This window comes from Macrobrachium nipponense, chromosome 12 (genome assembly GCF_015104395.2).
Source record: "Macrobrachium nipponense isolate FS-2020 chromosome 12, ASM1510439v2, whole genome shotgun sequence".
Lineage (NCBI taxonomy): Eukaryota > Metazoa > Arthropoda > Malacostraca > Decapoda > Palaemonidae > Macrobrachium > Macrobrachium nipponense.
The window spans coordinates 65,824,521-65,846,947 of record NC_087205.1 but is presented as its reverse complement, the minus strand read 5'-3'; the positions used below and the strand labels follow the sequence as shown (position 1 = coordinate 65,846,947).

The window sequence follows — 22,427 nt, the reverse complement described above, 5'->3', positions numbered from 1 at the left end:
TGGGCCATTAATCGTATATATCTGCCAGGTAAGTATGTATGAAACTTTATTGTATTATAACAATATCATTTTTGGCAGAAATTGTAACAGATTTATGATTGTAGCTAACAAAATTATCCTGTTGAGCCAAAGAAGGTCTGAAAAATCCATTGTCTTATTTACAGAGTTAAAGACTTTAAAAATCCAAAGAGTTTCTTACAAATCCTGAGATACTGGGAAAGTTCATTAGAGGTCACTGCTGACCTACTGATCATGTAAAGTTGTATTGTCACCAGGATTGAGTAACGAACAGGTTGAAAAATGAGTTACAAGATTTGACCAAGAGAAACCGGCAAAAAAGCAAGCTAAATAAAAGTGTTTAACAAGCTTGATTTTAAAGTGAAAAGGGATTAAAGGAGCTTTTTCATTTGGATATGTAATGATGATTTACATACATTTGTTCATTTGTTATTTTGTATAGAATGTATAGTATATGTATTATGTAATCATGTAGTACTGTACATTTAAACATTTTCTGGGGGAAATTATTCAATTACAGATAGAATGAGCTCATTGAAAAGTAAGGCAAAAATTAATCAAGTTTATTTTTGTATGAATTTATTTTTTGGTGTGCATGTGGTATTTGTCAAAATTTATTTATGGATGGAACTCTAGGACTGTTTTACTTAATATTTTTCAACTCATTCCAGGTGTAAACAAGAAATGGAAAGTGTGGGGACACCTTCCTCAGGAGGGTTGTCAGTAGTTGGGGGTACAGTTCTGAGTGTGTGTGATGGCATGACATACACACAACTTTTGGATCATGGTTATGGTCTCACTCCTATTACTCCTAGTAATGCCCAAGAGTCTCCAGTCACTCCTGGACGCACACAGGTAAGTTATCTTTTCTTACATCCAAGAATAGGAAGAGTATTGTATAATTCAGGTTTTATTAGGTGATATTTTTAGTTAAAGCTCATGTAGTGTAAAATAGCATTAGAAGATAAAAAATCAGGCTAAAACAGGTTTTGATATAGGGAAAACTATTTTTGGTAGCCAGCCACCGAGTCCTCAAAGGAGTTGTTACTCTCTCGTGGTCCCCCAGGGCTCTATAAGACAGACCAACCAGTTACAAAGAATTCATATAGTTGGTCTCTTGTCAGAATACATAGTGCTCTCTCTCTCTCTCTCTCTCTCTCTCTCTCTCTCATCTCTCTCCTCTCTCTCTCATCTCTTCTCTCCTCTCTCTCTCTCTCTCCTCTCGTCCCCCCTCTCTCTCTCTCTCTCTCTCTCAGTATGCAAGCCAACCACAAGAGTAAAGGTAAGGAATTGTTTCTTTTCATTTAGTGCACAGTACAGGTAGTGTTCGAGTTACAATAATTCTTACGATAATCTGATTTTATGATGGGGTTAGCAATTAATACAGAAACAACATTTTGAAAATGTGTGTATTTTTAAATTTTGCTAGCAGCGTACTACAGTGTATGATGTGTTGGTCCGAGAGTGAGAGGCTGGCGTATGTATAGCCAACGACCTCACTTGCTCTCGATCTGAACCAAGTAAGATTAGGTTAGTGTTCGTTTGTGATTTTTGTGTGTTTTTTGTAAAACTAAAAAAATATGTGCTAACAACCAAATAGGTCTCCTGTTGGTAGTGCAAAAAAGAAGAGGTAGTTTATCACCTTAGAGCAGAAATTGAAGGTTATTAACCAGCGTGAAGGTGGAAAGGAAGTCATGGATATCGCATATAATGAACATTTATCCCAACTGACGGTATCCACCATCCTTAAAGACAAGAAACGTGTAATGGATTCTATAAAGACATCTCTTCCGTTCATTCAACAGTTATACCAAAGAGGAGGATAGGGCATTTGGAAGGAATGGAGCAGTTACTGGTCACATGGATGGAGGATCAGATACAAAAGTGTATGCCACTGCCTTTTCACCATTCAAACAAAGGCTTGCATGCTTTTTGAAGAACTTAAAGTGCTGGATGGTTTCATCGTCTCAAAAACCGCCATAATTTTCAGTGTGAAAATTATTGGTGAAGCAGCAAGTACTGATGGCGACAGAGACGATAAGTTTGAGGATGCTTTTCACAAGATTGTCGTTGATGAAGGGTACTTGCCAGAGCAAATCTTTAATGTTGACAAAATCAGGCTTTATTGGAAGCATATGCCTCAACAGTCCTACATCTACAAAGAAGTAACAACGATGCTCGGTTACAAGACTTACAAGGATCAACTGACTCTTCTGTTTGGGGGAATGTGGCTGGGTATAAACTTAAGCCATTTATGTTTTATCACTCGGAAAATCTGAGGGCATTAAAAAGAATCAACAAGCAGACACTTCTGTGCATTGCTGTCATAATAATAAAGCGTGGATGACTGCAATGCTGTCCAAAGACTGGTTCATTCATTGCTTCATTCCAGAAATTAATGTTTATTGTAGGAATAATAACATCCCCTTCAAAATTCTGCTGATTCTTGACAATGCTCCTGGCCATGTCAAAGTTGTTTCTGCCACCAGACACAACTTCTCTCATACAGCCCATGGATCAGGGCTGTGTGGCTACATTCAAGGCATATTATCTTTGGAACTTGTTTGCTCAGGCTGTTCAGGCTGCAGATAATGAGGAGAAAGATCTCGGAACTTTCAGGAAAGAATTCTCTTCTGAACTCCATTTTGAACGCTGGAAGGGCGTGGAAGGAGGTAAAGAAAGATTGTACAAATGGGGTTTGAAAAAGTCTGCTAAAAGTGCATATGAACTCATTTAAAGGTTTCGATCAGAATGAAGAAGTTATGGAAATGAATAAAACGATCTTGACATTTTGTACTTAATTATTATGAGTCAGTCTACATTGAGCCTGCAGTCTACCAATGTGTAGATTGTACTGATTACCTTAGTGTAGTCTACGGTATATTAAAGATAAAAAATTTTCAACAAACAATGGGTTTTTTAAACCTAACCCCATCGTAAGTAGGAGAATACCTGTACTCTTAATTTATTACAGGAGTAAATGGAAGGATAATATTTATTCTTGTACTGTACTTGTGTTCAAGAATTTTTTATTTTTTTTATTTCTACTGATTCACATCATTACGTGGAGTAGGAGCTTCTGCATATTCGAAAAATGTTAATAAAAAAAAGCCTATCTTCAATATCATCAGTATTTACTGCTGAAGTCACACCCATACAGATGGCTCTAGATATGATATCTGAGGCAAAAGCAAGTGTGTGTGTTATTTTCAGTGACTCATATTGCGCTATAGATGCAATAAGACAGTGTAAACTAGGAAACCAAATAGTACAGGAAATTCAAATAAAAATTCATCGACTCCTCCAATCAGGAATATCAATGGAAATATGTTGGATCCCAGCACATGTGGGAATAAAAGGAAATGAATATGCAGACACTGCTGCCAAATTAGCCTGCACTATCCCTCCAACAATTTCACATGCCCCAGTGTCAGACTGGGTAAAATCTGTTAAAGCATTGATTTACCAGGATTGGAAAGGAGACTGGGCCTAAGTGCCAACAACAAATAAACTTAAAAACATAAAAACTGAAGTATATGCATGGAGGACATCCTCACGGAGGAAAGATCAAAAGAGGTGATCCTAGCAAGGCTCCGTATAGGACACACAAGATTCTCACATGGTCACTTGATGTCAACACCACATGCTGACCCAGACAAATGTAACAGATGTTAAACACCCATGTCAGTACAGCATTTGCTTGTTGAGTTCCCAAATTGGACCCAGCAAAGATCTATTTATCTACGGAATTCAGAAATGAAAAGTATTCTTGCTGAAAGCAGGGATTTTTCAATTAATAACATCATAAATTTTTTAAATAAGACAGGTTTTTCAAAGTTTTTTTCTTTCTTTCTTTCTTTCTTTCTTTCTTTCTTTCTCAGGATTGATCTCTGAGAACCAGCCCGAGAAGAGTCTACTTGAGACTCAGAGGTCTGGAAAAACTAACCCCTATTAATAATAATAACATCATTACGTATGCTTAAGTTTCTACTTAAGCCTAAAATCTGGTTATTTCGTGAGCTTAGAAGCAGGTCTTGATATGTACGTATTATTTTTTGTGGTTCAAAGATGACATACCTAATTATGTAATGTTCTGCTGTGGGATTATTGTGCCTTCCCCAGCCGTATCAAAGCATGACCACTACTCTCGTGGATGTAGTGTTTCAGGAAATTTTTTATTCCAAAGAAAGTTTACATTTTATTCACCTTTTGGATATGCAACTCGGGAAAGGAGTAAGGGTCTGCCTTTTTAATGAGGGCTTCTAGAATTATTCTCGTCTGTGTCGAGAGAGTGGGAAGTGTACAACGTATATGTACTAAAATTAAGAAATAGCTTCCAACTGTGTTTAAAATTTAGGGGTGTGATGAAGTTACTATCCATTGATTCTTTAGGGTGCCAGAGCACTGGATTGGCAGTTGTTAAAATTACAGGTGAACAGCTAGTAGTGCATTTATGGAATATTCAGTAGAACTCAATGTTTGGTATATTGTAAAAGGATTGTAATAGATAAATAAAATATAATGTAATTTCAGAGTGTCAAAAGGAGGCTTGTTTTAGAAGAGGGAGGCATTGATGGAGAAGGTTTTCGTACTCCTGTAAAGACTCCCAGACGAGCACGTCAAAAGTCTGTATCGGCCACCCACTATAGTCCATCGCCGTCCAAGCGGAAAACTCCAGGTATCTGTCTAAATTGATTGATTGCTGTATGAATACTGCTCTTTTTGGGTAGAATTTTTGAAAGGCAATGTATGACATGGTAGTAGAATTAATTAATACAGTTGTCCTTTAGAATTTGCTGTTGTCAAGAGCACTAGTCTTCCTCAGATTTGAAAATTTACTGAATTTTTTACACACAAACCTCGAGTTCCATGCAGCATTTTATAAACTGTTGAGTATTTAATAATTTGAAACTTATACATTACCATACTGAACAGTATACGTAGTATCAACATTGTAAGGGTAGGGAGGTGCAGGCAATATTGTACTGTGATACTTTATGTAAAGTGATATTGCAACATACCAGACAGTATTAAGTGGTATATTCAAGTAAAAAGCAGTTAGTCCTAGTATTTCATCATGAAAATCTTAGTCTTTTATCGTAAACTCTAGGTAAAGACTTAATAATTTTGCCATCAGTAAGATACTGATGGTAAAATGATAAGTTTCTAAGTAGACTTTATGATGAAAGATAAGATTTTAATTGAAAAGTGCGGGGACTGACTGCTTTTTTCTCAAATATACCACTTACTACCATCTGGTAAATTACAATTCACTTACAAAGAGTATCCTGTTTTATGTGGGTCATTATTAGTGTTAGAAAATTCTAGTACTCTAAGATATATTGAAGTAACCTCAGATAGTGTATTTTTATATCTAATTCAGTCTTCTGTGGGATTATTTTTCAGGAACTTTGATTCATAAAATTGTAGATATAAACCGATAATGTTAAGGCTGTAATTAGCACCCATAGGGGTATATACCTGTTTTCTCTGTAAATTTTATAAAAAAAAAAAAAAAATTTCAGCAGTCCTCCCTGCTCCCTCCCCTGGGAAAACTTCTCGATATGACACTTCCCTAGGACTTCTAACGAAACGTTTCGTTGACCTGCTTCAGTTGGCTCCGGATGGCACTGTTGATCTTAATAAGGTATTGGTTTAATAATATAATCATTTATTTGATAGTATTTGGTGAAACACCATGTTTCTTTAGTGTGCATGCAAGTGTGTACTATTTGGAAATAGGAATGTAAGTGTTCAGTGCACTCAGTAAATGCACATTTTATATTTAAATTAGACTCTTGAGTGGTAATTGTTGGTAGCAACTGTATTTATCATGAGTGAGTTACAAAATAGTTAAACATCCAATTTCTAGTTTCACAAATTTTCTTTCCTGTTGAGAAAGTTTGGAAAATATCAAGATACTACACTACAAAGTTCCATGATGTTTTATTAATGGTTATAGAAGCTTGGTATTTCTGTGTCTTTGACACAGTACTGTAATTTTTCTTCCTGTCCTATTAAGAGAGTTTCTGTTTCTGTAGTCTTCGGTTAGGTAGTTTTGCTTTCTCAGACCCTTTATGTGCTATTTCACAGTAAAGAGGATAGCTACTGTCAACTTATTTTTTTTATTATTTTCAGGCCTCGGATATGTTAACAGTTCAGAAGAGACGCATATATGATATCACAAATGTTCTTGAAGGTATTGGTCTAGTCAACAAAAAATCTAAAAACAACGTACAGTGGTTGTAAGTATAACTTGACTTGAATTTAGCTGATTTCATGACTGGTGTTTCTATCATCCTACTTGTCAAAAATCTATAATTAGCTGGGTTGGTTGTACAGAATGGGAATTTAGCAGGCATATGTACAGTAGAGTTGGTATCAACTTGTTTCTTGCTAGCTGGGTGGTCATAGTAGTCACTGTATCATTGTTCAAAAAGCCAGACTGTTGTTCAGATCCTTGCTGGTGCAGAAGCACTTACCAATTATCTTTCCCCTTAGATGAAGTTATTCCTGGGGAATAGATGTAGTACCTACAAATTTTTAAAATATTTTATTGATAATCTCATTCCCATGACTGTCCAACACTTACTCATTGACTGCCCAAATTGGAATTAACAGATGCATTTATTTTCGAGATCCAACAATGTCAGGAATTCTTGCTGAAGGCAAAGATTTCTCACTTAAGTTATCATTTTCTAAACAAAGTAAGATTTTGGGTATTCCTTTTTTTCTCTTGGAAACCAGCCCAAAAAGAGCCTTTGTTAGGCTTAGAGGTCTGGTTAAACTAACCTTAAGGTTAATTCCTGGGAACCAGCCTAAGAAGAGCCTTTGTTGGCCTCATAGGGCTGGTTAAATTAATATTTTCTTCTATGTCTTCCTCAAAAAAAAGAAGGGAAAGGAAAGGCTTAAAAAAATTGTAACTTTGCAGTAAGCTGAAATGCTTAATTTAGCCTTACTGATGAAAATCTTGAATATATATTTTTTCACTGTCAATATTCCTGGTATGATATCTCTTTCCCAAAATTATTGTTTCTTTAGATCTTCTAGTTGTGATGGATAAAATAAAAACATTACATTTCTTAACCCTCTTACGCCGGAGCGGTAAATAAAATTGTCTCCCGTGTGCCGGAGGGGTTTCGGAGTGAGCGCGGAAGCGGAAAAAATATTTTTTTCAAAAAATCAAAACGCGCTTAGTTTTCAAGATTTAGAGTTCATTTTTGGCTCCTTTTTTGTCATTGCCTGAAGTTTAGTATGCAGCCATCAGAAATGAAAGAAATTATCATTATCATATATAAATAATGCGATATATGATAGCGCAAAAGCAAAATTTCATATATAATTGTATTCAAATCGCGCTGTGCACAAAATGGTTAAAGGTAACAAGTTACTTTTTGTTTCGTTGTAATGTACACTAAATTGCGATCATTTTGGTATATAACACATTGTAAAACGATAAAAGCAACACAGAGAAAATATTATCACAAAATAATGCATGAATTCGTAACGCGCGGACGTAAACAAATATTTTTTTCAAAAATTCACCATATATCTAAATATTGTCCTAGAGACTTCCAATTTCTTTCAAAATGAAGACAAATGATTGAATATTACTATATTGTAAGAGTATTAGCTTACAATTGCAGTTTTCGACCATATCTGACGAGTTAAAGTTGACCGAATGTCGAATTTTTTTATATATATATTTTTTATATGCAATTATTTCAGAAATAAGAAGAAAAGGCTACAACCTTCAAATATTTTCATTTTATTCTACTTGAAATTGCGCACATTTTCATATATAAAATACTATGAAATGCCTAATATGAAACGGAGCAAATATTCCGAGAATGGGACGTACGTATTTCGGAGATTTGTGGCGGAGAATCCGCGCGCGGGGGGAAGGCAAGATTTTTTTTAAAATTCACCATAAATCTAAATATTTTGCTAGAGACTTCGAATTTGTTTCAAGATGAAGATAAATGACTGAATATTACTAGACTAAGAGTTTTAGCTTACAATTGCGTTTTTCGAACCCAATTTCGGGTAAGAGTTCCAAAGTTGACCGGAACGTGGTTTTTTTTTTATCCTGTTTATCCGTGATTTATATGCAAATATTTCAAAAATGAGAAGCTACAAACCTTTCAATTTATTTTTGTTGTATTTTACATGAAATTTTGCACATTTTCATATATAAAACTTTATGTAAGGGCTAATTTAAAATGGTGCAAACATTACCACAATCGCACGTATGATATTTTCGGAAGAGTTACCGCGCGGACGTAAAGAAAATGTTATTTTTTTCATAAATTCACCATAAAATTGAAATATTGTTGCTAGAGACTTCCAATTTGTTGCAAAATGAAGGTAAATGCTTGAATATTACTAGAATATAAGCGTTTTAGCTTACAATTGCGTTTTTCGACCATTTCGGTAGTCAAAGTTGACCGAAGGTTGAAATTTTGGCAATTATCGTTATTTATATGAAAATATCTCAAAACTGATAAAAGCTACAACCATGGGTTGTTTTTAGTTGTATTGTGCATGAAATTGCGAACATTTCCATATATAAATCTTTATATAATGGCTAATTTTAAAATGGTGCAAACATTACCACAATCGCATGTATTATTTTTTTCGGAAGAGTTACCGCGCGGACGTAAGGAAAAAGTTTTTTCATAAATTCACCATAAATCGAAATATTGTGCTAGAGACTTCCAATTAGTTGCAAAATTAAGGTAAATGATTGAATATTACTAGAATATAAGCGTTTTAGCTTACAATTGCGTTTTTCGACCATTTCGGTAGAGTCAAAGTTGACTGAAGGTTGAAATTTTGCAGTTATCGTTATTTATATGAAAATATCTCAAAACTGATAAAAGCTACAATCATGAGTATTTTATTGTTGTATTCTACATAAAAATGCACACATTTTCATATATAATACTTCATGTAACGGCTAATTTACAATGGTACAAAAATTATGTCAAAGTGACGAAATAATTTCCGAGATGTGTCACAGATACTTTTTAGTGCGGCAAGAAAGAAATTCGCGCTTGCGCGCCTGCGTAACGATTGTAAACAAAACAACACCTTGATCCGTGAACTCCCAGCATCCCCCAAGGCGCGTGATTCAAAAGTTTTAGGCTGGTAGGCCTATAAGTATTTTTCCGCGAATTTAAAAAAAAAACTTTCGTAAGTCGACGTAAAATACGTCCAGTCGGCACACGGGAGACAAAAAATGTCGACGTAAAATACGTCCAGTTGGCGTAAGAGGGTTAAGATTCTTATTCCTTCATTTTTACAACATGATTATTATCAAATCTTCAGTCATTTCATTCTTGACTGTTATCTAATCCAATCCATTTTGTCTTTCCTGATCAACATTTTCTTCTTCACTAAATGAACACATCAATATCCACGTTTCTATCTTCCACCACTTGCTTATTTTTCCACCCACCAATGTTTTCACATATATAGTTTTAACTAATTTTTAATGAACTTGCCATATTTTCAACTTTACCAGAGATGTTTCTCAGCCTACTTGAAGGCTGCCAAGTGCTATGAGGAATTGTATTCTGAGTTTTCATTACTTACTTTGGAACTACAAAGGTAAAGGCCACTCTGCCTTGATAGAGCTCTCCACGTTCTTGAGGAGCTTGGAATAGTCATGCCTACCCAGGAAATGAAGGCTTTCTTAGTATGATGTGATTCTAGTTTCATAATCATGTCAGATGACTTATGAGCCCTTATTGCAGGCTTTGGACATGAGAGGTGTATTATTGCTTGTGTTGTTGAAGAGAATAATGTAGTTTACAGCCTTTTATAAAGATGGGACGAAATGCTTGGATGATCCAAGAGACTATTCTTTATGCCAGCAGATAGAAGAAAAGTGTATAAGAGCACTATTAATTCTGACTTCATGAGGTTATCAAGTGCATATACTGTACAAGTTATCAGGAGAAGGTAACACTCAAGTGCTGGTGAAAGCTTACAAAGTTTGGAGCATTGTCCACCCTCTGGACACAGGTACTGAAGTTAGATGTCTGGCAACACCAGACTATGATACCTCTCATGGGTCTTGTAAGTGTTTGGATACAGTCTCCTGAGGACCTGTGGTTACCCAAACTAGTTCTCTGGTGGATTCAGATCAGATAAATGAAGGGTGATAGGTTTCTCCTGCTGGATAGGTTTCTCCTCTCCATCCAGCACCCAGTGTCTGTGTATGTGCTGGTGTGGCCATGTCCAGGTAATTATACAGCAGAACATTGTATCTCTCTACTATTAGCAGTAGGTTTGACTCCCTCTGCCTCCCTCTTCAGAGTTGGGTTTGGTTTAGGCAGGTGCCAGTAATTTTTGTCTTTATCAAAAAGTAGATTTTCATTGAATCAGTTTTATCATTAAGAATCATATAGAGTAAATTAAGTCTTATTGTTGAAGATTACATTGCCATATATTTTCAGTGGTGAGAATACCATTATTTATTCTAAATGGGAACTTTCAATATCAAAAGAGATAAGCCATCTGTGCATATTTCTTGGCGTATGAAAACACTATATTACTAGGGGTAATCATATTACTTTAAGGTTGAACACTGATAAATTCTTTGCTTTCAGAGCATCTAGAAGAAACAGTCATGATCTGGAGGGAGATATTGATAATTTGAAGTCCAAAGAAAATGAACTTGATAATTTAATAGAGCAAGCAGGTACTGTATTTTGTATGTAACTAGGTTTGTTTTTTGTAATGCTGTAACCATAGAGGAATTGCAGTTTTGTCAGTTGTAATGAAATATTCAATATACTTATGCTCATAAGGCTGAAGAAATAAATTGACAAAAAGCTTAAAAAGAGATGAAAAGGCAGGAGACGCATATATCAAATATATGCGTTTCTCTTGAGAGCATTGCTTCTGATTACTCAGTTTCAATTGTGAAAAATGAATTTTAATGTATGACACTTACCTGGCAGGTATATATATAGCTATATTCTCTGTTCCACCTGGCAGAAAATTTTCAAAACTCGCGGCAAACGCTAGTAACCTATTGTAGTTCAGGCAAGCAACCACCACCCCGTTACCGTGGCGCTAGCGCTAGGAACCGTTCCCAATTGGGCCAGATTTTCTCTGCCAGCCGAACCGGCAACATTGTTGGTGGTTCCCTGCTAGGATTTTCATTCTCGTTGCTGACTTTTCATGGATCTTTGGTATTGTACTCGGAAACGTTAGCTTGGCATTCGCTTTGGATTGTTCTTTAAAGATGTCTGATACTGGAAGTATGTTTAGAGTTTGTGTAAAAGAGGGGTGTAAGGTAAGGTTGCCGAAAGCTTCGGTCGACCCTCATACCATTTGTAAGAAGTGTAGAGAGAATGTGTGTACTTGGGAGAATAGGTGCTTTGAATGTGAGAATTTATCAGAGAAGGAATGGAAGATATTTATGAAATATGTTGAAAGGCTTGAGAAAGATCGTGTAAGGAGATCTGTTTCTCGTAGTGAGAAGTCGAATTCTTCTAGTAAAAGGAGTGAATGTATTTCCTCTCCAGCTCCTTCTAACGTAGAATTGGTAGTTCCTTCTCCCCAGGTATCTCCTGCGCCCGCTGCTGTATCGGAGGAGGCGAACGATACACAAATTGTGAAGGTGTTCGCTGCCCTTGCGTCCCCATGCGACCAGATACTGCGACTTACGGATAAAGTTAGTGCTTTTGATGTCAGTGAAAGTGTAGTGGAGGGGGCGTCTGATCGTCTCTCTCGTGCTCCTAGACCTAGACCTCTGTCAAGCTCCCAGACCCAACCGGGAGAAGGCATATCGACAGCCGAAGAGAGGCGAGAGAGGGTTTGTCGCGGTCAGGCGTCCCTTCGAACAGTCCTGTTGCAAGTTCCCAGGCTGTTGCAGTTCGCCGCAGAAAAGGCGTAACTGGGAAGTGTGCGTCCTCGGATGGTTCGACTTCCGAGCGGGAACGTCGGTATGCAGTTGTGTCTCGCCCCCTCAGAGGAACTTTCAGGACATCGACCGCTCTCGAGAAACATGCTCAAGATCGTGAGGCTTGGAGTAGTCCTGAGGTGTTGTCCTTGTCCCTCCTCGGAAGACGGGGACGCAGTTCCGATCAAGAGGAAGAGGATTTTTCGTGCTAAAGAGGACTTAGTACGGCCTTCTCGTCCTTGGATTTCGATGAGAGAGACTCCTCCATCTTCTTGTTTATCTTCCCCTCGTCTATCTCCGTCGGGTAGAGTACAAGATCGCTCTCCGTTACGTCGCAGTCCCGCTCGTAATCCTCCTCCTTCGTCCTCTGCTATTCAGGAAGATAGTACGAAGGGTTTCTTAAGGGAAATGCAGTCTAAGCTGGCAGTTCTTGTGAAGTCTTGGGATGCGCCTGTGCAGGCATCTTCGAGGCGGAAGGATGATTTCCTTCCCGTTAAGTCTTCTAAGAGGGAAGACAAGGACGCGTTCGCCGAGGACGCGGGACGCACTGGCTCTTGCGGAGAACAGGCGATCGCTTGGTTATTCAGGACGCAGAACGCAGGAAGAAGAAAATGGTTTCGGAAGAAGCAGGACGCAAACGTCAGGACTCGGGATCAATTGTGGACGCAAGACGCAGGCGACAGGAAGCAGATGTGTCTACGATGGACGCAGGACGCAGGCGGCAGACATCGAGAGGCGGCAGGACGCCGATTCTTCGTTAGCCGCAGGACGCAGGCGGCAGGACGTTATTCCGTCAGCGAAGCGTCAACACGACAGTGATTTGCAAGACATTTCTTCAGCAGAAGAGGAATTGGAATTAGTTGAGGAAAAGAATACGGAACCTTCTTCAGATTACAAGGTTCTGACTTCACGTCTTCTTTCTATTTTTGAAGGGGAATTCAAACCGACAGCTCCTTTATCTCCCTTATCGCAGTTTTCCAAGACTAGGACTCCAAAGAAGTCCTCTTTCCTTAAGATGACTCTGTCAATTTCGGCGAAGAAGGCCCTTCAACGTGTGAATGACTGGATGAAGGATAAGAAAGAAGCGGGAAAATACTCTTTTGCTTTTCCACCAGCTAAGTTAGCATCGAAGTCAGGAGTATGGTACGCTACTGGAGAAAGTCTAGGCCTGGGAGTACCTGCCTCCTCCCAGGGGGACTTCTCCAGTATAGTAGACAGCTCACGCAGACAGTCGTTACAGTCTGCTAAGGTCTGGTGGACTTCGTCCGAGTTTGACCATCTTTTTAAAGGGATTTTTAGGACTTTCGAAGTCTTCAATTTCCTAGGTTGGTCTTTGGGAGCACTGGCGAACTCCCTAGAAGAAGAAGATTCGCAGGATATAGAAGCAGCTAAGAGCATTATGTCCTGCATGGACAAGGCTCTGAGAGACGGAACGAATGAACTGGCTTCTTTGTTCACAGCAGGAGTACTAAAGAAGAGATCGCTGTTGTGTTCTTTCGCTTCAAAAGGGGTTTCAAACTCTCAGAAATCGGAGTTGCTGTTCTCTCCCCTTTCGAAACAGCTGTTTCCTTCAGAGGTGATTAGGGATATAGCTCTCTCCCTTTCTCAGAAGGCCACTCAAGATCTTCTCTCGTCTTCAGTTAAGAAGTTCTTACATCCAAGTTGGTTAAGAAAAAAAAAAAAAAAAAAAAAAAAACTCCAAAGGAAACTAGGCCTTCGCAACAGCCCTTTCGAGGCAGAACATTCGCTCGACCCGCCTTTAGGGGTAAGAGAGTACCCACTAAAAGAGGAGCCAAGACCACCTCTAAAGAATGAGATAATATCAGTCCTCCAGACGACAGTGGGAGCCAGACTTCAAGGTTTTTGGGAAGTTTGGCAAGATATGAAGGCAGATCCCTGGGCTGTCAACGTAGCTCGGGAAGGGTACAAGATTCCTTTCTTAAAGAGACCACCTCTCGCAACATCTCCGAGAGCCCTCGGGGCAAATTACAACGATTTAGTGAAGAAAGCGGCTCTGTGGGAGCAAGTAGCTTCCATGCTAGAGAAAGGAGCCATAGGAGCCATAGAGCCTGTTCTGGATCACGAATCTCCGGATTTTACAACCGGTTGTTCCTGGTTGCAAAGTCCTCGGGAGGTTGGAGGCCAGTTCTGGATGTAAGTCAACTGAATCTTTTCGTAGAAAAGACCAAGTTCACTATGGAGACGAACGATTCAGTACTGGCAGCGGTACGTCCAGGGGACTGGATTGGTGACCCTGGACTTACAAGACGCATACTTTCATATTCCGATTCATCCAGGAAGCAGGAAGTATTTAAGGTTTGTGATTCAGGACAGGGTCTTTCAGTTCAAGGCCCTGTGCTTCGGCCTTTGCACAGCCCCCCAAGTGTTCACGAGGATGATGTCCAATGTGGCGAGATGGTTACATTTAAGAGGGATCAGAGTGTCTTTTTATCTGGACGACTGGTTGATAAGATCCCAATCAAGAAGTCAATGTCTGGAGGACTTGAATCAAACATTGAACTTAGCAAAAGACCTAGGTCCTTGTGGTAAATAACATGGGAAAGTCTCAATTGAATCCCCAACAACAGATAGTTTATTTGGGGATTCAGATATCGTCAGTGACTTTTCGGGCTTTTCCGTCCCCCGAAAGGCAAGCCCTATGCATTCAGAAGGTGCAGGACTTTCTAAAGAAAGACCGATGCTCAGCAAGAGAGTGGATGAGTCTACTGGGCACACACTCTTCGCTAGAGAGGTTCATTTCTTTAGGAAGACTGCACATGAGACCTCTATAGTTTTTCCTGAAGGATCATGGCCAAAGAAAATTTGCAACCAGATTCCTTCCAGTTTCTAATTCCTGCCGAAGTGAAGGAGGAATTAAAGTGGTGGCTAACTCCAGGCAGGTTAGCAAGAGGGATGTCGCTTCAGCAGAAGAGCCCAGACCTCGTCTTGTATTCAGACGCGTCGGACGCTGGTTGGGGAGCGACATTAGGCCCTCAAGAGGTGTCGGGACTTTGGAGCAAGGAAGAAACAAGTTGGCACATAAACAGGAAGGAACTGATGGCAATTTTCTTGGCCTTGAAGCACTTCAGAGAGTTTGATTTCGAGACAAGACAGTGCAGATCAACTCGGACAACACCACGGCTCTGGCATACATACGCAAACAAGGAGGGACTCATTCTTTTCCCCTTTACAAGCTGGCAAAGGAAGTTCTCCTGCTTTGGGCGGAAGAGGAAAGCGTCGTGCTGCTCACCAGGTTTATACAAGAGAGAAAAATGTTTGAGTGCGGACCTGTTTGAGCAGAAGAGAACAACTTCTCTCGACGGAGTGGACGTTGCACATGGAGGTTTGCCAGAGCCTGTGGAAGTTGTGGGGCCGTCCGGTAGTAGATCTGTTTGCGACAGCCAGAACAAAAAGGTTACCAACCTATTGCTCTCCGGTTCCAGATCAGGAAGCAGTGGCGGTCGACGCATTCCTGATGGATTGGACAAACTTAGATGTGTACGCTTTTCCTCCGTTCAAGGTACAGGTACTATCCTACTTACAACCAAGTTGGTTCCGACCCACTGGTTGTAAGTCGGAATGGATGTAAGTCGAAACCTTAGAAAGTGGCCAAAACCATACTGGGTAGGTATACTATCAAACCTTTGCTTATAAGTGCCTACTTAGTACTGTAATGTAATGTATAATCATTATTTCAATCTTTTTACCATAATGTACTTCTACTAATACATTTTAATCATTTATGTAATAGTATATATTACGACAAATCAGGCATTGAGTACAATGGGGTTAGTTCTTGCATGCATGTCAGAAGTTGATTCTTACGTAAATGGTTGGCAATTCAGTCTACAGTACAGTTAATACCAAATGATGCTGCAGATAGGGCACGGTAACTCGAACTGATGCTGCCTGAGTGATGAGAGTTCTCATGAGATAGGCACAGTGCCAAGTAACTCAATGGTGGGCCAACTGTCTGAAGTTAAGGTTGTAAGTACGAGTGGTCGTATGTCGAGTAGGTTGTAAGTCGGATAGTACCTGTACTGGGGAAAGTTATGAAGAAGTTCAGGGAGAGCCAAGGAGCGAGGATGACCTTAATAGCCCCGTTTTGGCCGGCCCAAAGTTGGTTCACAGAGTTACTGGAATGGACAATAGATACTCCAAGGACTCTTCCTCTAAGAGTAGATTTCTACTCACAACCCCACTTCGACAGGTTTTCACAAGAATACCCTCGCTCTGGGTCTGACTGCGTTCAGACTCGAAAGTCCTTTGTCAGAGCGAGGGGATATTCTAGAGAGGTGGCCAGTGCAGTGGCTAGAGCCAGAAGAACCTCCACAATCACAGTATATCAGTCGAAGTGGGAGAATTTCCGGAAGTGGTGTAAGAACAGGAAGTGGTCTTCATCCAGTACCTCTGTGACCCAAATCGCAGATTTCCTTCTATACTTGAGGAAGGAATTGGGGTTTTCAGTTTCGACAATCAAAGGTTATAAAAGTATGCTAACCTCAGTGTTTAGACACAGAGATCTAGACATCTCGAATAACTTAGACCTTAGAGATCTGATTAGGTCTTTGGTACCAAGAAACAAACCCCAATGCAGGCCACCTGCTTGGAACCATCGATGGTGGTCTTGAAGTATTTAACCTCTAGCAAATTCGAGCCTTTAGAGAAATCCTCTCTGAGAGATGTTGCTAAGAAAACTATCTTTTTAGTAGCTTTGGCAACCGCTAAAAGAGCTAGTGAGCTTCAGGCCATATCGAAGAAGGTGGAATGGAGACATGGCAACGCAGTGTGTTCATTCCAAGAAGGTTTCTTGGCCAAGAATGAGAATCCCCAGCTAATCCTTGGCCAAGATCCTTTTGAAGTTTTTGGGTCTGTCTGAGTTAGTGGGTCACGAGCAAGAAAGAGTTCTCTGCCCAGTGAGAGCATTGCGTTTTTTTATATGGAAAAGAACAAAAAGAGATCAGAGGGAATTCTGATGCTCTTTGGTGTTCAGTTAAAGACCCCCCCAGTAGACCCCATGACGAAGAACGCTCTAGCCTTCTTCATGAGAGAGTTGATTAGAGAAGCTCATATGTTGTGTCAAGAGCAGAGCTTTGGTATTTTGAAAGTGAAGGCTCATGAAGTCAGGGCAGTTGCGACTGATTATATATTGTATAATTGTTATGGGTATAGATAAGTGTGATTATATATTGTATAATTGTTATGGGTATTTTATGCATTGTTGAAAATATGGTGGGTGTCCTATATATAGACAACATGTGGTAGATTCTAGAAGGTGTCTGTTGATGTATTTAAGTTGTGTTGTGACGTCATAGGCGCTGTGACGTCATAGACAGATGGCGGCGGCGTCGGCAGGATGTAACAATAACACGGGGCAGTAGAAAGCACGTGTTGGGGGGTGTGTGGTTGGTAGGGGAGAGCTCTCTGTCTGGTAGGAGTTGTTTTTGGGTCGTAAGTCTTGTGGTGCTGGTGTTTTAAGGTGATTTCTGGAGTGTACTGGAGTTGGAGAAAGCGTACAGGTGGGTAGATTATTCATTTTTATAGAGAAAGAAAGGAGTTAGGCTAGGCCAAAATTCAAACTGGTAGCAGAGCGTGGTTTGATCAAAGATGCCTGGATCCGACAGTGAACAAAGGAGACTACTAGATGGAGAAGGGAATGTCCTAGGTTTAGCGGGATACAAGAAGAATACAAAGAATGGAAAGGTCAAGCCGAAGATTGGCTATTGTTGTATGGAGAAGATACAAAATACCCGGCGATAGAAATGAGAATGAGCTTAAAAGGGAAAGCCCGAGAGCTAGTGGAAGCATTAGATAAAGATAAACTTACTGGTACAGAGGGGTCCAAAGTTAATCCTAGAGAAACTAGATAAAAGCCTATCTAAAAGCTCGGTAATGGAGAATTACGGTAGAATAAAAAGATACCTTCTAATAAGAAGAATCTAGTGAAAATATGGCGACTATTTAATTAGATACGAGAAGCGCATCTGAGTGTGAAAGAGCAATGGGGAAAGGCGCGCTTGAAGGCGAAGTCAAGGGGTATCATGTAATAGAGCAAGCAAATCTCACGGAAAATCAAAAACCAAATGGTATTATCGGCTTGTGGCAAGAAAAGCTAGAGTACGGAACAGTGTCGCAAACAATGAAAAGACTATTTGAGGGATTAGGGATCTAAAGAGGAACGGGAATGGTGGGGTTCGTCAGAAGGCAATGCCAGTTCTGGGAGAGAGGGAAAATGGGGAAAACCAAAGAATAAACGGGGAAGATGGAACCGAGGAAGGGGTGGTAGAAATCCTATAAAACAAAAAGAAGGGGAAGGTAACAGTATGTGCAATATGCAGCTCAGAATGGCATTGGGCTAGGGATGTCCTCAGAACCTTTTCATAATAGGAAGAAAACTGAAACAAGACTAGAAGAAAATAAGGTAAAAACAGAAAATGGGACAGAAGAAGAAAGAGGTTTATGTAGGAGAAGTTAATAAAATAGTGGAAGCATCATGGAGGTGGTTGATGCAATTTTGGACACAGGGTGTAAATCAACAGTTTGCGGGGAATTGTGACTAGCACGTATGTCATGGATTTGAGTCAGGAAGAAGTTGAGGAGAATGAGGGACACTAGGACAGAGTCTAATAAAGTGTTTTAATTTTGGTGAGACATCTTATAAGTCCAGAGGAATAATAGAAAAAATACCTGTGATACTAAAAAACAGAAAGTTTTATTTGAAGACGGAAATTCTGCAAGGTGATATACCCTGGCTGATAGGTTAAGCAAACCATGAGTAAAATGGGTATGACCCTAAATTTGAAAGAAAATTGTGTCATAGTAGAAGTATTAGGGGAATGAAAGTAGAGTTAAGAGAAGACGAACAGGGTCATTTAAGAGTGCCTATAAGGAGGAGGAAGGTAGAAGAATTATTACTGGAGGGTTGGAAGGGAAACAAGAATCCGAGGGAAATTAAGAACACAATGAAGAAATTACATTTACAGTTTGGTCATGGAAGTGATGATAAAATATGGAAGCTAACAGAGGAAGCACAATGGATTTAATGGGTTAATCGAAAAAGAAAAAGATGGATAAATAAGAAGTTACTAACGGAACTGATTAAAAATTGTGAGGTTTGTAAAAATTACAAAAGAAACCCCGCCAAACCGTAGTAGGCTTTTCTTGGAGTAAAACGTTCAATGAAGTCGTAGCGATGGATGTGGGAGAGATAGAAGAGAGAAAGTTCTTGGTAATAGTGGATATGGCAACGAGATATTGTCAGGCCTGTTGGATAAAATATAAGAAACCAGAAACTATAATAAAGATACTTTTTGAGTTGCTGGTTTGCTATATTTGGAGCACCCTCCAAAATATTGTCAGATAATGGGGGAGAATTTCAAAATGAAAAAGTAAGGAGGATGGCAGAAAAATGGAATATTAAAGTATTAGCCACAGCATCAGAATCTCCGTGGAGCAACGGATTATGTGAAAAGACCGTAGGCATGATCAAGGGAAGTGTAAGGAAGATGATGGAGGAAGAGGAAGTAGATTGGTCCCTAGCTTTGAAATGGGTAGTGAGTGCTAGGAACTGTTTAATGAATAATGGAGGTTTCTCTCCCAACCAATTAGTATTTGGAAAAAACCCTTCACTGCCTAACCTAATAGGAGAAGAAAGTTCTAGTCCTGCAAGCAGAGAAAAAGGGATGGAAGAGGGTATGGTAAGGGACACACTGAATGCAATGCACAAGGCATTTTGTGTACACACGTAGATGATTTTAGCTACGGAGGAACTGAAGGATTCTTAAAGGAAACGATTGGGAGATTGAAAGGGAAATTGCAAGTAGGAGAACAAGAGAGTAAAAGGTTCAAGTATATAGGAGTAGTAATAGAGCAGAAGGAGAATAGATTTTTCCCTTAATCAGTGGCAGTATATAAATTCCATAAGAGAACCAGAGGCTAGAAGATATCGGGTAATAGAGTGCTAGAACTTAAAAAGAGTAACAGAGTACAGATCAGTGGTAGGACAGCTGAATTGGGTATCACTACACACGATGCCAGAAATATCATATGATATTAGCGAATTAAGTAAAGCATTTAAAGAAGGAACAACTCAGGATATGAAGAAACTTATTAAAATTGTGAGAAAAACTAAGAGCATGATGGGCGAAGTTACAATAAGTGAGATGGAAGAAGAAAGGGTTTATGGGAAGCCTATGCAGACGCTTCATTTGGAAACATAGAAGATGGCCATACTCAACTGGGTTATATTATTTTCTTTGACAGATGGGAAGAGGAGAAGTCCCATATGTGGAGTCTAGGAAATCCAGGAGAGTGGCAAAATCCACCATTGAGGCTGAAGCCCTGAGTGTTGGGGAAGCTGTAGAAGGATTGATATATTTCAAGCATTTGTGGGAAGAGGTAGTAGGAGGGAGAAATTTAGAAGCCTTGGTTAACACTGATAGTAAAACACTAATGACCGCCATCAAATCGAGCACTGGTGTAAGTAGCAAGAGATTAAAAATAGATATTGCTGCAATAATGGGAAACCATTGGAATCCGGGGAAATAAAGGATGGTGAGATGGATAAAAGGAAAGGAGCAAGTGGCTGATGTATTAACTAAAGCAGGAGTTTCAGGGGAATGTATTAGAAATTATGTAGAGGGTAAAGAGTTGGAGGACGAAGGAAATTAAGAGGGGAAATACTAGGTTAGGAAACATCGTGGGGAGGGAGAAAGAGATAAGTGTGATTATATAGGTTATAATTGTTATGGGTATAGATAAGTGTGATTATATTGTATAATTTGTTGGGATGGGTATTTTATGCATTGTTGAAATATGGTGGGTGTCCTATATATAGACAACATGTGGTAGATTCTAGAAGGTGTCTGTTGATGTATTTAAGTTGTGTTGTGACGTCATAGGCTGTGACGTCATAGACAAGATGGCGGCGGCGTCGGCAGGATGTAAACAATAACACGGGGCAGTAGAAAGCACGTGTTGGTGGTGTGTGGTTGGTAGGGGAGAGCTCTCTGTCTGGTAGGAGTTGTTTTTTGGGTCGTAAGTCTTGTGGTGCTGGTGTTTTAAGGTGATTTCTGGAGTGTACTGGAGTTGGAGAAAGCGTACAGGTGGGTAGATTATTCATTTTTATAGAGAAAGAAAGGAGTTAGGCTAGGCCAAGGAAATTATTGAATCCACATATTGGAGAACTAATTCAATATTTGCGTCTCATTATCTTAGGGATATTCAGACAACCTTTGATAATTGTCAGACGCTAGGTCCATACGTGTCCTCTGGTACAGTATTGGGCAAAGGAGTTACTACCCCATAACCTTCTTTTAAGCTAGTTGATTTTATTAGGTGATGGTGTTTGTGTTTTTTGGTCGTCTGAGAAAAGTGTTCGGTACTTTTATCAGTCTTGTTAGTATTATCTTGGTGTGGTGTGTGTGTAGTTCAGGTAAATGATCTATTACTAGCTTGAATGCCGTGGCATAAGAGGGCTGTACGGTTCTGTCAACACATTGGTCATGTCCAGTTGTCAGTTCCAGTCTTAGCTTCTTCAACATACAGGACACTTCATTGTTGAGAGCTCCTAAGGTTTAAGCAGGCTTAGAGGCAGGACCTATGAAGTCAGCTACCTTAGCAGGTAAGGAACCTAGAGTTTTAATAATATTTTAATATTTTTATACTCTAATAATGTTGCTGTCTTTGACCCACCTCCAAATGTGTCAATCAGCTATATATATACCTGCCAGGTAAGTGTCATACATTAAAATGAAGTTTTTATGTTAAAACAGTTTAATGTATACTTACCTGGCAGGTATATATAATTTAATTCCCACCCTCCTCCCCTCAGGAGACAGGGTTCAGAGAAAATCTGGCCCAATTGGGAACGGTTCCTAGCGCTAGCGCCACGGTAACGGGGTGGTGGTTGCCTGAACTAATAATAGGTTACTAGCGTTTGCCGCGAGTTTTGAAAATTTCTGCCAGGTGGAACAGAGAATATAGCTATATATATACCTGCCAGGTAAGTATACATTAAACTTTGTTTTAACATAAAAACTTCATGTTTCACCCAGTATTAAGTTAATATTTTTTTTTATTTGATTTCATATTAAAAAAAAACTGAGTTGGCACATTTAGAATAAAATATTCTTCCACGCAGAGAGAGACCTCCTTCAAATGAGTCAAGATAAAAGGTTTGCCTATGTGACGTATCAAGATTTGCATGCAATACAGTATTATAAGAGTAAGACTGTATTTGCTATTAAAGCACCTCCTGGAACACAATTGCAGGTGCCTCAAGATGTTAAAGATCGGGTATGTTATTGTTATTTTTTTTATTTATTTGTGTTAGAATTATAATATCCTTTCTTTATTACATGTATTTTTCTCAAGTAGTACCAAGTTTAGGGGTAGAATAATGGTACCGTACAATATACAGTGCAGTACGTATTACAGTTTTTATGATTGACTTGAACTGTAAAACTAATTTGTATATATGCATATTTTGTTG

The 22,427-nt window shown here is 39.3% G+C and overlaps 1 protein-coding gene across 7 annotated transcripts in view; it reads left to right on the top strand.

The window, feature by feature from the left end:
- LOC135224560 (transcription factor E2F1-like) overlaps nt 1-22,427 on the top strand; it is a 124,854-nt gene that overhangs the window by 50,988 nt on the left and 51,439 nt on the right. For 6 of the 7 annotated variants that reach the window (XM_064263667.1, XM_064263663.1, XM_064263666.1 and 3 more), the window contains 6 exons: nt 690-873; nt 4,552-4,696; nt 5,544-5,665; nt 6,157-6,263; nt 10,635-10,726; nt 22,077-22,231. In XM_064263667.1, the coding sequence (XP_064119737.1) occupies nt 703-873; nt 4,552-4,696; nt 5,544-5,665; nt 6,157-6,263; nt 10,635-10,726; nt 22,077-22,231 (792 nt within the window). In that variant the 5' untranslated portion in view covers nt 690-702. The remainder of the gene's footprint in view (nt 1-689; nt 874-4,551; nt 4,697-5,543; nt 5,666-6,156; nt 6,264-10,634; nt 10,727-22,076; nt 22,232-22,427) is intronic. The other variant, XM_064263669.1, reaches the window with a different exon arrangement.